The sequence below is a fragment of the Aethalodelphis obliquidens genome, unplaced genomic scaffold (genome assembly GCF_003676395.1).
Source record: "Aethalodelphis obliquidens isolate GAN/ISIS:26980383/991018 unplaced genomic scaffold, ASM367639v1 scaffold3, whole genome shotgun sequence".
Lineage (NCBI taxonomy): Eukaryota > Metazoa > Chordata > Mammalia > Artiodactyla > Delphinidae > Aethalodelphis > Aethalodelphis obliquidens.
Window position 1 is genome coordinate 55807520 of NW_020837947.1, and position 16033 is coordinate 55823552.

The following is a 16033-nucleotide window of genomic DNA, read 5'->3' on the forward strand; positions in this document are numbered from 1 at the left end:
ATGATTCTGAGGTGCTTCAAGATTAATGTGTTAAGAACCAGATTTATTATACCCTTTCCCACATGTCTTTTTCTTGTTTTCCTTTTTAGTAAATGTGCCATTGATGAGTAACCCAGACCAGAAACATAGAGGTCATCCTTACTGTCTCTGTCTCCATCACTTCTCCACTTATTTACTTACTAAGTCCTACAATTTGTATCTCCTAAATTTTCCTAGAATTCTCTGCTTCAAAATCATTCTATCAAATCCTCTTTAATTGAGACTATTATCTTGTTTTCAACTTGACTAATTCAGAAATTCTCTTGCTTCTGGTCTTGTCCTATGCCTTACCGTATCTCAATAGCCTCAATGCATTCTCCACACTGGTGTCAGAGAACATTTACCAAAATCGTTCTGATTGTGTCATTCCTGTTCTTAAAGTAAAATAATGACAACAAAATGAACCAAATCAAAACACAATAACTACCATTATATCATGGTATTTAACAAAGTGGTTTCTGCAATTTACTGCCTTGGGTCAAAACCCAGACCTTCCATCTACTTGCTATGAAAGCTTGGGCAAATTATCTCAACTCTCTGCATCTAAATAGTCTCATATTTTAAAAAGTGGGACCAATAACGATTCCTTTTTCTTATAGTAAGGAATAAATGGCACATAGCACATGCCATTTCTATTATTGAGAGTTTTAAGCTCCTACTATGTGGGCACCATGAGGCACTCTGCATATCTCACTCATCATGACAACAATCCCCTGATGTATATACATTATCTTCAATTTACAAATGTGTCAACTCAAGTTTTTAAAGTCAAACAACTTGCTGAAAATTACACAACAGAGCCAGGATTTCAACCCATGGTCCAGTCAGTGGATATCCCTCTCTCTATATTCTTTTTTGATTTCCTAGGAAAGGAACTGAATGGGTGTATGTCCATCCCTGAGGCACTCAACGGTGGTCTGGAAAGCAGGTTCACATCATGCAAACATGACTGGTACTGCTGTAACATGCAGATTCCAGGGCAAAGGAGCTAGTAAAAAGCTCTTTTTTATTTCTCCTACGTTGGCCTTTTATACATTCTCCCTCATCCTTCCTCAGTTTCCTTGTTTCTGATGATCAGTCGTAATGAAGTGCCTGTCGTTGCCTGACAAACCAGCTCTCAGGCATCCTCACATTTTCACGTGTTACACCCTTATGCCCCTTCTCTAGTTGAAGCATTTCTACTTGTCCTTTATGATAACTTAATGATAATGGCATCCTCTCCAAAACTCTCCTCTGCCTTTACCAGGCAGTTTTAAAACCTTCCCTCCCCTAAATTCTTTTCGTGTCTCTATTCATCTCCTAAGCTGCCACAATATTTTTTTCTTGTCTCTCTCTGCACTTGATACACTATAATAGTATCCTTCTCACATGTTCTATCTCCCCCTCACTCAACTTTGAGCACATGGAGACAAAGTTTTACCTATAATACTGTCCCTTGTGCTGAACATAGCACCTGGTATACAGAAGATGCTTGATAATGATTGTTCAAACAAGTAAATGAGTAAATATATTTTAATTGCTCTTAACATATAAGCACAATTCACTCCAGATATCTTATAAAATTTTTGAAATGATTATTGTTGAATCTATTTACTCAATGGCGAGTACGAAAGAGCTACCTAACCTAAAATGACCTCTGACAGATTACTTAATCCATTGGAGCTTCTTCATCTAAACACTGGATATAATAATACCTTTTTATGCATTCATTCCTTCAATATTTATTTAGGTATTTCCATGAGCCAGGTAATACCTAGGTGCCAACGATAGAACAGTGGGCAGCCTTACGGTCCATCCTATTCAGATGTGTATTTGATTGAGTGGAAAAGTCAGCCAAGAAAAGTCATTCATAGTGTGATGAATGTTCTCATAGGGGATGGTCATGGGAGTACTGCAGTGCTATGGGGATATGTTGAGGGAGACCTATTCCAGGCTTGGGAGCTGGGGGTCAGGACAGTCTTTCTTTGTGACATGTAAGCCAGATGGTATGAATGTGTGTGTGTGTGCAAATACACACGTGCATGTGTGTGGGTGCTTAGTGGGGAGGAGGAGTTGGGGCCAGAATGAGAGAAACAGGTGGACTGGACAGTATTTTCGGAACCTGAAAGAAATTTAATGGCTCAATTTGAAAGACATAAGTGAGGGATTTAGACTCAAATATCATTGGAGAGGTACAGGGACTAGATGAAGTCAGGTCTTGTAAACCTTCCAAAAAAGTTTTAACTTTATCCTTAGAGCAAGAGAAACTATTAATAGGACAATGGGTCAGAACTGTATTTTTAAAAATTACTTTAACTGCAGTGTGGAGACTGGATTAGTAGAGAGACTGTTAGTAATAATCCAGGTGAAAGATTTTGACTTAAGAATTAGTTAGAAAGCATGAAAGAAATGAACAGATTTGAGAGTTCATAGAGATGTAGAATTAACAACCATTAGAGCTTGACTGTGGGACTGAAGAAAGGTAGGAATCAAGGAAGATGTTCAAGTTTCTGCCTTGGGCTGCTGGTGGGCAGAAAAGCCAGTTACTGGAGGAAGCAAGGATAGTGAAGTGTTAACCTGTTTCCCTAGAATTGTTTTGTTTCTATATAATTGTTTTGAAGATTAAGTGTAATAGTTTATATGATAGCAACTACCTCGATGCCTAGTGCACCATAGCTGCTTTCCGTAATCATTTCAATTTCCTTCTTTTCTTTTCCAAAGTTGTACCAGTAATTTAGTAGCAAAACTGGGCCTAGACTCCCAGCCTTTTGTTTACCAGTCCAGAGTTCTTTGTTAATGGACTGCTGATCTATAAACAAAGATGAAACATAGGAATTTTAAAGCAAATATTCACAACTTATCCTGGAATTGCTTACAAGCTGACAGCTATCCAACTTATTTTTAGTTTATGTTTAAAATGAATCATATGTTCCAAAATGACTGACAGAAACACAGTTTTGTTTCTGAAGCCAATTCTTTTCCATCATTTTGGACATCATTCAGAGGTATAACAGACTTTCAGGGTGTTTAAAAGCATTCATCCACGACAACAACAAATGCTAATTATCATAAAAAATAAACAGGTCCTGTTAACATCGTTCTAAGAATTTCTCCTACTCCAGCACTATACTTCATCTACCATCCCATCTGTTTTGTGGGTGGGAACGAAGACTGGATGAAAGTATAATTATCATGTATCAAACTGGACTACACAACAAAATAGAAATGAATATAAATGGGAGGAACAGCATACATAATAAATCTGGAAAGGAAAAAAGAAACATATATAAAATGCATACTGCATCATGCAGTAAACAGCAGATACACAAATTCATAATGAAGTTATTAATGTTTATCTCACTGGGTATGAGGTGGATTTCTCTCCCATTTCAGTTCACAGTCCTAGCTGTCATCAGATTTTCTCCCACATGATCAAATAGTCATCTTGTTCACTTGGGAAGTTTACAAATTCTCTCTGTTAAGTTCTGTTATTAAAATTCCACCTTGAGGGCTTCCCTGGTGGCACAGTGGTTGAGAGTCCACCTGCTGATGCAGGGGACACGGGTTCGTGCCCCGGTCCGGGAAGACCCCACATGCCGCGGAGCGACTGGGCCCGTGAGTCATGGCCGCTGAGCCTGCGCGTCCGGAGCCTGTGCTCCGCAATGGTAGAGACCACAACAGTGCGAGGCCTGCGTTCCGCAAAAAAAAAAAAAAAAAAAAAAAAAAAAATTCCACCTTGAGACTTTTAAACATATACAAAAATACCAAAAAAAAAAAAAAAAATCCTACTTCTATATATTTATGAATTCATTTCAAAGACAATCTTCTATCTTAGAGTCAGTTCTATCCCCTAAAAAATCAAGAATAGCAAAGTTCTAAAAGTGTGTTAAATTAAAAGTAAATTAAAAGGCCAGTTACAAATGCAATTATTTCATTACAAATAATATTAAAAACATGAACAACCACATATCCCTAAATAGAAACTAGAGGCTCAAGAGGGGCCTGGAGTTTGTTTCTTTTACTGGCATATACTTACACCTGGTACTGTCCCTGGAATGTAGCAGGGGCTTAATCAATGTTTGTTGAATTAAATATTGCATAAAATGGAGCATTAACATGCTTTTTTCCCCTCAGAGGATTTTTAAGGCATACTTACTCTATGAATAATTCTGTAATGACTCTAGGTTAGCATTCATATTTAAATAATCAAAGACTTTTAGAATATCCAAGTATTGATGTCACCTTCAAGTGATAGTAGTGGTGAAGTTTCTTTTAAATATTAGCTTAAACTATTTTTTTTTTTTTTTTGGTGGTACGCGGGCCTCTCATCGTCGCGGCCTTTCCTGTTGCGGAGCACAGGCTCCGGACGCGCAGGCTCAGCGGCCATGGCCCACGGGCCCAGCTGCTCCGCGGCATGTGGGATCTTCCCGGACCGGGGCACGAACCCGCGTCCCCTGCATCGGCAGGTGGACTCCCAACCACTGCGCCACCAGGGAAGCCCTAGCTTAAACTATTTTAATAAATGTAATCTTAGGTCAAGTCTCTGTTAAAAGTATATACATCTAATTAACTATTTCTCTATTTAAATTTGTCTCAATGATATAAATATTTAGAATATTATTCAAAGCAAAAGATCAACTACATATGAAACATTACTTCACCAAACTATGATGTGACCTTGATCACAAATCCCCTTATCTCTTTATTCAGTCACTCAAGAACAACATATGTGAAGTAAAAATGTCAAATACATATACATACAAACAGAATAATGAGGAAATGTGGTATATCATAAACATTTTGAACATTTGCCAAATTTCTTTCTACTATGAGGAGTTTTAAGATAATAAGAAATAAATATATAATATCACATGTATAATATACATATATATGTATAACATATATGTGTGTATATATACCATGTTTCTGTGCATATACATATGAGGATATGTGATATTTAGTCAGAATTCACCTGAATTATATCAGAAGAGAAAGGAGAAGTAAATAAACTATGGATTCATGCATGTGTATTCATATTTGTATATTTCTATATATGACCATCCATAAACATAAATGGACCATTTTGTAACTGAGCATACCCTGGAGTATCACATTACACACCCTCAGAGAAACCATTCACACAGAACCTGCCATTCATAATTTGACATATAGAACTTTACCAATGATAGAAAAGTAATGATTTGGAATATAACAATGCAATAAATTTAACAGGTCTAATTTAAGCTTAAAAACACATCAAAGGTACTTAGGTTATTTTTAAGGGCTTTTATTGTTGTATTTCTAAAGTTAAAATTTTTAACAAACATTTCACTTTTTTAAATCAAAAATGCAAAATTATACTATTTATGTGTATTTAGACTTACTCTTTCTTATCCTAAGTTTTAAAATTTTTCAAATTATTTACATTATTTTTCCAACCCTGTAACTCCCTGTTCTCTGTTCTCTTGGGAGAGTTCCTATCTGTCAATTTGCAAATGGTCAATTTTATTGGCAAAGGGACTAATTTCTGCATGTAGTTCTAAATACTACATTTATAAACAAAGTGAGCTCCTGGTGTATTTGGGGAGAATTTAAATTCAAATGAATTTCAATTTTAATGTAAACATAAAGGTATAGTGAAATGTTCTAGAATAAAATATTTTAAAACTCTAACTTAAAGAGCACTATTTAGACTAGTGATAAACATCTTAATGTGAAATTCCTTATCACTAAGTAATAATCAAAATAGTATGCAGTTCCTTTACCAATATAACTTCCAAGGAAATTAATACTTTATTTTTATTGTTTACGTTCTTATATTTCTCTGAGACTTGTTTTTATCTGATACCTCAAAATAACCATTCATATATAAAAATAATAACATACATTAAAACAAGAAAGCACAGACCACCTCTAGCCAGCAAATATTCATCTAAAGACACGGAAATAAATACAACTTAGTAAATACTATTTTCCAAGTCCCTAAGCTATGAACATATGAACAGTTCCAAAAACTCAGAGTATTTCAATAGGTACTTTAACGTGCTATCCAGATATAAAGGTTATTACTTTTCACACACATTCTTTGCACATAAACAGCTATAGAAAATGTTAAGGCCAAAGTCTGAATTTCTTTTTTTTTTCCTGGATTTCTTGATAAGCTTCAGTGACAGCAAGTTATGAGGCTTTACTCTGGGAAACTACCCTGAAAAATTCTTTGAATGAATATTTCAATATTATATATTACACACTATATTTCACACTATCTCTATTCTTCATCCAATACTATGGCTCACAGTAACATCCTTCCTAGAACAAAAGTGCTTATTTTACAAATATAGAAAAAAAAGGTGTATGATTTTTTTCTTTGTTTGGATGTATGAAATTAGTGTTAATGTTTCATTTCAAATGTTTTCCTTCCCTTAATTAAAAAAAAAAACACAAGAAAAGAACAAAAACAAACAAAAAGAATACAGTAAGAATCTAGAATAAGTTTCAGAAAATTACCTATATTTAAAGCATAGCTGCAAAGGCTACTGATTTTTCTTACCAGTGCTGTCATCATAGACAACTGTGACAGTTTTCCACTTGAAGAACTGCACCAAGTCCAAAATCGCACGGCTGAGTGAAGAGAAGTCTGGGTAGAGACTGACATAGAAGGAATCTTTGTTGTCTGACACCTGGTGCTTCCAGCGGGTCTGGATGTGGGGAACCCCCAGAGCATTGCAGATAGACTGCACTGCATTTGCTGAAGAGCTGTGTGAAGGCCCGAAGATGGCAGCCACCCCAAGAGACAGCTGATCACAGGCTGAAGAGGAGATAGAAGTCTGTCAATAATGAGAGGAGAGACGCCAGTGTGCCAATATTACCACATTATTATTGTTAACCCAAAGGCATCATCTTGAAGGAAGATTTGTCTTTAATATAACATCTGCATCTAGCTGATTTTACATTTTGTCTAACTCCAAACATTTTCAGTTTGTTACAAGGGAAACTCACCTAGACACCTACAGCTCAACGTTCAAATAATTCTACAAATAATGTCAAGGGAGGAGAGGATAAAGGAGAAAGAGGGGGAATATTCTAGGATTTAAGGGGAGAGTGTTCATTTTGGAAGAATACTTCATATCGGGGAATAGTGTTCTTTCCCAAATTCACTGGTCATTCTCTACAATTTCAAATTCTTAATCAGAAGCCATTTATCTTCCACTGCCCATCCAAAAAGCCATGGCTACACATAGCTAAGTATCTGCAAATATCTGATGATATAGGTCAAGCGGTGCATACAAACACCCATACAAAACCTGACATGAGTCATAGAGGGTGATTTCATAGGGATTAATCTCATTGAGTAGGAAGAACATCAAAGTATGTAATTAAATAAATAAGTATTTAATGGTCTTTATTTATTTGGCTTTTGGATACTATAAGTCTTCTATATTGTACTGAATTACTTTTTTTAAGTTTATATTGGGTTGGCCAAAAAGTTCATTTGGGTTTTTCTGTAACATCATATGGAAAAACCCCAAATGAACTTTTTGACCAGTCCAATATTTACTTGTAGAAAAGTTTACTCACATCAATAATAATTACAGTAATTAAGAGAGACACAATTAAATCAGAAGGTATTCAGATGGGAACAGAAAGACTGTGACGGGACTTGAATTTCTATAAGGTACACTAAAGCAACTGGCAAGTTCGGGTCTAGAAAGTCAATAGTTATTGGAAACATGAAACTCATCTTTAAATATTTGAAGATCTGGCCTGTGAAAGAGGCTAAAGTTTGTTTCATTTGACTGGAGAAGGAAGAATTAGGGCAAATGTTTAGAAGTTTCTCACAAATTTTGATACAATTTAAGGGAAGTAAGAAATGTTCAAAAGTGGAAGTTTGCTCCAAGAGGCAATGGTTTGTATATCCCTGCAAATATTTCAATATGACTAAGGAGAATTGTTATTGGGATTTAGGGATCAATTAGGTGTTCAGATTTAATCCCTCACAAATAGTTTGTGATTCTACTGTGCAAAATTTTCTGATATTTTCCTTCAGAGATTTTGCCACATAAAATAAAATGTGATGGATGGATTCTTAAGCATAGAGATATTTAATAAATTTTAGTTGGAAAAAAAAGTTTACACTTTCTTCAAAAATTCAATATGATATAAATAAACAATTTTTGAATATATAGATTCTTACTTTTAAAATAATGATTAGAATTCTAAATCAGGAGAAAGGTTAGAGCCTAAAGTTTTTCACTCACACAGGTTTTAATTCACATACATGGAAAATAAAAGATCTTCCTTCTCCAGATTTTTGACAAGTCACAAATCAAGAAAGTTAAAAACCACTGTATTAGTTTACATAGAACTTTTTGAAGTGTGTTCAAATAAGAAATAGAGTTTTCAGGTATCAGAGGAGTCACTTAAAAGCAATGTATGATTCAAATAATAATTCAAGCTCTAGTGCATCAAAGTTTATTTATGGAGCAAAACAATATTATCTACTAAAAGTATAAGACCATATATCACTGAAAATGTTTACATTTAGACATTTAACATATATTCTTGCCTTGGAAAAATTATTTTTTAAAAAATTTTAAGAATGTCCAAATTTATTATTTGCTATTTTGTAATTAGTCATAAATATCAGTATTACATATATATTTATTGAGGCCCCATAAGATTCAAAAACTATGTTAGATCTCTCCTTTTTATTATCTTTTATATATTGCTGTGCCCTCCAACCAGCAATAGGTTGACAAGAAAGAGCTTCACAAGACAAGTTCCAAACCTCGACATCCACCCTTTTAAACAACTCACAAAGAAACTTATTCATACACTTACTTGAACTTTTTCAGCTTCAGGCCAAAGTCACTTAACGAACTGGATTCCCAATAGATTTTTAATGGGTGACAAAATTTGTAAATCCTTTTTAATATTTTGAAAACGAAATGAGTTTACCACCTCACAATTTTGCTAAGATATTCGCAAGATAGTAAGCTGTTTGTTGTTAGAACATTCTAGTCCACTTTTTTTTTTATGTTGCTACTTTGAAGTACCATTAAGAAATCTATTAATACTTTATTTATACTGCACTCATATTCCATATTCTTTGGTCTAAATTATTTCATTTGAGACAGAGCTTCTTCTTCCTAATGGAAATAATCATGAACTATGTCAATAATCAAATGCACTTGTCTTGCAGTTAATGACTTATTTTGCAATTATGATGACAAATGTAGTATTTCACAATAACCTTTACCCTTTTTTTCAGCCTTCAAAACCTTTCATCACCCTGACATGGTTCTGAAATGTGGAAACTTATTTTTATTCATAAAGATATGAATTCAAAGGGCAAGCAGAACATGGGTTTTGATAAAAACATGTAAGCTGGGGGAAAAGAAGGGTACTTTCATCTCAAGAAATATTGTACCTTATTAACTGCCATTAATATTAATGAGTTTAGAAGAAATCTGTACCAAGTTAGAATTATAAATAATTATGTACATTTCTATGAATGTAAGGTAGCTAATAAAACAATAATTGGCATTACAGAAAAGCAAACATTGTTTTAAAAATATGAATTCAGAACAAATGCTTTCTAAGTCCACTCCTTTGAGAAAATCTATTTTATGAAATTTAATTTCTGTTACATGAATCCTAAACATGCAAAAGAAAAGATCACCTGCTTAGACAAAGTAAGCCTATGAAAACATCTCTCAAAACATATTTATTACTAAAACTGTTTGGTTAAAATAATGCCTCGATAATAGTTTCTCTATTACCTTCTTTAATATATGTATTAAAGTCACATTCCAAAAATTATATTTCTATTCTTATATTTAAAACATAGTTTTACAAAATAATAAAATAAATAAAATTCATAAGGTATTTTTATTATTTCTTCATATAATCTGGTTTTCATATCATTAGCCATTTATTTTCAGTCACGAAAAGAAACATCAAGTGGTTCAAAAATGGGCATAGACTATACACAAATGAAAGGTTGTTCAAATTTTTCCAATTAAGGTTAGACTGACTTTTTGAAGTCACTTGGAACCACAGAACTTTCAAGGTAGTCAGAAAATTGAGACCACAGTAATAGAGTGGAATTGACATATAATGCAAATAAAAATGTAAACATTGATTGTAAAACTTCGTAAAATCCACAGATGGTATTGTTTTATTTTAGAAAATTCTTAAAATAGGAATAGTTTAGTAGCAAAACAAAAGGATTAATGGGGAAAAAAAATTTTCACTATCCCAGACTTCACTGCATTTCATGTTATAAGCAATTGTTTTCAGTAGGTAATCATATCACTTTACCTTCCCTGATAAAATTTATGTGCAGTTTGAAAAGAAACATTTGCATGAAAATATTCCTAATGACTTATTAATTACTTTAGGGATTAAGAAATCTCTTAAGAATAGCTGAAAATTTGAATTCCAGAAAACATACAGTTAAATATCTATCAATTACCTTTCTTGGATGCTTCAAAACTGTCATAGAGGTTTATCTTCTGGGTGTCATAGGTTAGGGTGGTATTGGGCAACAAGGTTCTGTTTCTGTTGATTGTGTTCACAGCAAATCTGAACGCAAGCTCCTCGGCTCCCATTGGGCCAGATTCCACATATTCAAAAATACCACCTGGCAGAGAAAAAAAATAATCACACAGTTCTTACAAGATAGAGAAAATCTGGGAAGGTTTCTGTACTTTTATGTATGTATTTGTGCACTTACGCGTGTGTGTGTGTTTGAGTGATTTGTCTAAGTACATGAAGTTTGTGCTTACATTTTCTATGAATTTGAATATTTGGTATGTGCCCTTTAAGATAAACCCACACTGGCAAAATTTCTTTGATACTGCTACCAAAATTTACCATGATTTGAATATGATTTTGCCTTTTTATTTAGTAATTGCTTCTTTTAGGGCCTAGGTATATATAGATCTTGCCTTAAGTACTGAACATTAACCCTCAAAATTTTGCACACAGTTAGAAAATAATCAATCCTCTATATTGATATAAAGCTATAAAGTTAACATTGGGAAAACTGTATTAAATTTGTCTCTATTAATTCAGAAATCAGAATTCTTTTGCATAATTTTTACGGCACTTACCATGTTAAAAGCCCAAAATACTTATTCACTTGCAAATTCCAGCATCTTACTTGCAAGAAAAAAGGACGAAGTAGCATTTTTCTATTTGTTTTACTCTAAATCCTTTTTCAAAAACCACTTGACATTTTTGAAAGATAACTCTCCCAAACAGTGCAAATCCCTTAGTCAGTGAATAACACTGCAGCATATAATTTTGGCCGTACAATGTAGACTATAATTTAAAGACATGTCCTTTCCATTTGTCACCTTCCACCAGCTGTGCCTCAGTCCAGTTCCCTCATTCGTGTCCCAGCCTTGACATCATCACTCTCTTTTCAGTTATAAGTGACCTAACTGGGACCTTTGTCTCCAACAGAATCTCTTCCTTATTGCTGCTTTGGTGAATGGAATGAAAAAGGGAGCACCTGAAAGCTGACACCCTCCAACCTCTGTCCTTAGGAAACCAGAACATTAAAATTAAAGAACGTTTATTTTTCTCCCTTTCAAATTTCACACCATGTGCTCTCAGCACCATCATTCACATATTAAACTCCCTTGAATAGGGCATTTCCACAGCTTGCAATCCATACCTCATCAAAAATCTTTTGACACATGAATGTCAGGTGACTATACTATCAGCAAACTACCTATTCTAAATTAGTAAGAAGTCATGGTATAGTAATAATTCCTCTAAATGTGAAGAATTAGGACTCAGAAGATACCACAGTGATTGGAAAAATTTATATTCAGGAAGCATTGGAAATTTGTCATTTTACACAGTATTAGTTAGAAATATTTCTCTTATTTTTTCAACTAATTTGATGGTGTAGTTACAGAACAATCAACCGTGTGAAATCGTACTCCAAATATGTTTAAAATCTTTGGTGACTTACGCTAAGCAGAAGGATATTAAGTATTTACATGCCGAATGGGTGTCAAGAACAAAATTAGATGTCTTATATACGTGGAGGAGAACAGCGGTATGAGCATGGACTCTGAAGCCAAACTGTGTTCACATTCTGGCTCTGCCACTTGTAACCCAGGTAAATTAGCACAGTTGCTTCAATCCTCAGTCTGAGTTTCTTCATCTCTAAAGAAGGTATGATAATGGAGGCTACTGCATAGAGTTGTTGTAAAGGGCAAATGTTATCTCATAACAAGTCACTTAGAATCAGTGGCTGCCATAGAGCAAACATTCCATAAGAGTTTGAGGTTTCACTAAATCTTCAAAGCAACCCCAAGTAGTAAAATTTTACAGGAAACAATACTTTGGCCAAAGATCATGCAACTCATCAAGTGATAGAGCCAACATTAGAATCTGTTCATGCCTGACTCCAAAGCCCTTGCCTATTCCACTACAAATTAGTAGTTTTCTTCAAAATTTCATTCAGGCAAAATACACAGAAATTCCTAAAATGTGAGATATGATGACTTTAATAATAATATGTAATCAGAATTGTAAGATCTTATATATGGAACAGAAAAATAATAGAGTAATTGGAAAGTACTTAACCTTAATTAGGAATACAGAACCAATTTTAGAAATGCAAATCTGAAGTTATTTCTTAATGGCAAAATAAAATGGAAAAACTATATCTACTTTCCTTAGTTCAAATTTTAATTTGAATGTGGTATAAATACAAAATAAGGATACAGAAATGGTCAACACATGATGATAGCGGGTTAAAACTTTCCTATCCTTCACCTCTCTTCAAAATAACAACCTACTTTGAAAATTATGTGCCAGAGTCTTCTAAAATTGAAAATACACCAACCCTGTGACCCAAAATTTCACTCCAGGATATATACCCAAGAAAAATATGTATACATATTCATCAGGAAACATGTACAAGAATACTCATAGCAGCATGGAATAAATGCATCAGTGAACAACTACATTCAACAGTAAGAGATGAATCTTACAAACGAAATGCTGAAAGGAGTCAGACACAAGGGAATATTGCTGTATGATTTCATTTTTTAAAAAGTTCCAAAAATGGTGTTGGGTGTAGGTGCAGGGAGGGTGAATGATGGGCTTCTGGGTGCTGGTGGTATTCTGTTTCTTATCCTAGTTGCTTGGATATATATTATTAAGGCTTTACACAATGGTTTGTTTATTTTGGTTTATATAGATCATCCTTTAATAAAATTTTACATTAAAAAACAATTGCATAAAAGTGCTAAGGCTTTTCTAAGTTTGATAACAGAAGCAGTAAAAATAAGGGCAATATTGCTGAATGTAATTTGAATATTTGAAAAAATTCATAATCAAACTCATTAAAATGATTAAAGGAATATGAAGAAAATATATGAAAGTATGTTAACTAAATACAAACATATATATTAGAAAAAAGGTTGCTATCTTCAATATAAAATAATATTAACAAGAAATATAATCACTCCAATGGAAAAAGTGGCAAAGAATATGAAGAATATGAATAGATAATAAATATTACATGCAAAGAATCAATGAAGACATGAAAATGTGCAAATATAGAAAAAAGAAAGATTAAAACAATGAGATGGAATTTTTACAGATCAAAATTATGGAGGTATGAGAAAAAGTACAGTTGAAAAGGAAAATAAATTGATACAAACTTTCTTGAAAACTTTTTGTTAATCTATCAAGCTTTAAAAATATCATACACTTGAATCTGCTAATTCTACTTATAGGATATATAACCTTAAGAAAACTGTGGGCGATTCAGCTACAAGGGTGCTCACTTTGTTCATAAGAACAATGTGATTAGAAATACTCTAAATATCCAATGGGAGGGGATTATTTACATAACTATGGTACATTTAATTAATAAAATACTCTGCATCTAGCCATTTTTTTTCTATAGAAGGTATCTGATGACAAAACATGCTTTATAAGAAGTTACAATTTGCACTTATGCTTAACAAAGTATTAAGTGTGGTTCATTTTAGATGATAGGCATTTGATTAATTTTCTTGTGTCTGTTTTAAATAGTTAACAATGAACCTGTGTTAATCTTACAACTTTAAAAAAATGCATAAAATATGTTTTAAAATGAAGCTAGAATATTAAGGGATAGCAGAAAATAGGAGAGTAACCAGAGATAGTATGAAATTTCAGGATGTTTATGCATTTGTTTCTTTTCTAATGAGAAAGACAACATATTTATATGATGGGGGAAAGAACCAATAGAAAGAGAAAGTTAAAAGACAGAAAAGAGAGGGGACAACTCATGAGTTATAATCCTCAAAACCCAAAGAGGATCAAATCCAAAGCATGGGAAGTAGGCTAAGCCTTGGATAGGAGGACACCTTACTTACTCAAGCCATGAGGCAATTCTCTGTAATCTGCTGATGTGAAGATGAGCAGAGAACTGAGAAAGTACATATTTCAGTTCTTTTCTTTATGAAGTAGAAAATAAAAGTTTATACATTTGATTCTCTGAGGAAGAAATCAGCTATTTTTATTCTAAAAGTATATCTTTGGTTTTAAAACTTCCTAATAAAAAATTGAAAGGCAAAGCATTTTTTCCATCCATTCTTAGACCTGTAAAAGGGTAGTTGTTCACATGATTTTGAACAGGGCTTATTCTCTTATCTTGAGAAATAATATTTATTTCATGCTACGTACCTTCTATACAAGGTGTTTGCTTCTAGACTTATTCTTTTTATTATGAAGTGTCAGAATTGTATGTAGCATTTCATAAGCATGTGGTACATGAAGACAGAAATGCTACCCTAAGGAGTTCACAAAAACATGTTTGGTGGATAAAATACATTTCAGGGTAATAAAGAACATAGAAGAACTATATGATCTTAAAGCAGCATCTTAGTAATCTATAATTAAGTGTTTCCAGAGACTTGTACCAAGATTCACACAGTTTCACATTTTCAAGAATCTATAGACCACTTTCTCATTATCATCACATTCCCTAGTTTCTATTGGATACAAGCAAAATTTCACTGCTTTCTTATACTTACCTTTGGCTTTCTGAAATTAAAAAAAAAATCATATAAGATAATCATTCTCACAATTTTATTTTTGTTTGGTTTAATTGTTTTGTCTCTTTGTTTGTTTTAATTTAGGAAAGGCCATCACATCTCACATAACCTCCGTATCAAGCGACAGGCCTGCAATTCTTTCTCCAAGCTTATAGTAAAAGTTACTAGTTTTCATCATTCTTTAAGAGGCTTGTTAGAGAAAAAGGAGAGAAACAGAATAGAATAGTCTTCTTTTCCATAAGCAGAGTTGCCCCACTTTGTTTAGCAGATACAGAATCCCAAATGGCAAGGAATCCCTCATTTACACAGAACTCACAACACTGCCACTTTCCCTATCACAGGCTCTGATTCACAAAAGAACATTACCCAAGACTTGAAATAAACGATTTATATTAGTCAACTGCTAAAGCCTATCCATTTTTTTTCTCTTTTAGGTCCATTTTAACTACCACTGAGGATTGTATGACTCATAAACCTGTGATGGACGTGCCAGCCAATCTCACGTCTAACTTCTAAGACTGTTCAAATAGGTCCTATCATAAAGTAGATACAGTGTCTTACAGACATTCAGTTCAATAAAGGAATCGATGTTGTGAATGATACATCATCTGTTATTCTCTCAGAAGATATGCTGTTTCTTTCAATCAACTGTTATAATAACCTTATTTTCTATCTAAACAAATGTAAAAGATGTCCTCCTAATTTTAATTTTCTACAAATCCTTATCCAAAGGATAAAATCATCTCTTTCTTTCTCTCTCTCTACTATGTGAGGACATAGAGGGAAGGCAGCTGTCTGAAAGCCAGGAAAAGCAACCTCGCCAGAAACTAAATTCTCCGGACCTTGATCTTGGACTTCCCAGCCTCCAGAACTTTTGGTAAAAAAATGTTGGCCTCGTCTAAGTCAAGGAGTTGCAGGTCCAAGAAGAGGCTGGTTGG

General features: G+C 33.6%; 1 protein-coding gene across 1 annotated transcript in view; it reads right to left on the minus strand.

Moving 5' to 3' along the window:
• GRIK2 (glutamate ionotropic receptor kainate type subunit 2) overlaps positions 1-16033 on the minus strand; it is a 653415-nt gene that overhangs the window by 393601 nt on the left and 243781 nt on the right. Inside the window, exons 3-4 of the mRNA XM_027089701.1 lie at positions 10496-10663; positions 6569-6826 (exon numbers count right to left, since the gene is read on the minus strand). Of these exons, the coding sequence (XP_026945502.1) occupies positions 6569-6826; positions 10496-10663 (426 nt within the window). The remainder of the gene's footprint in view (positions 1-6568; positions 6827-10495; positions 10664-16033) is intronic.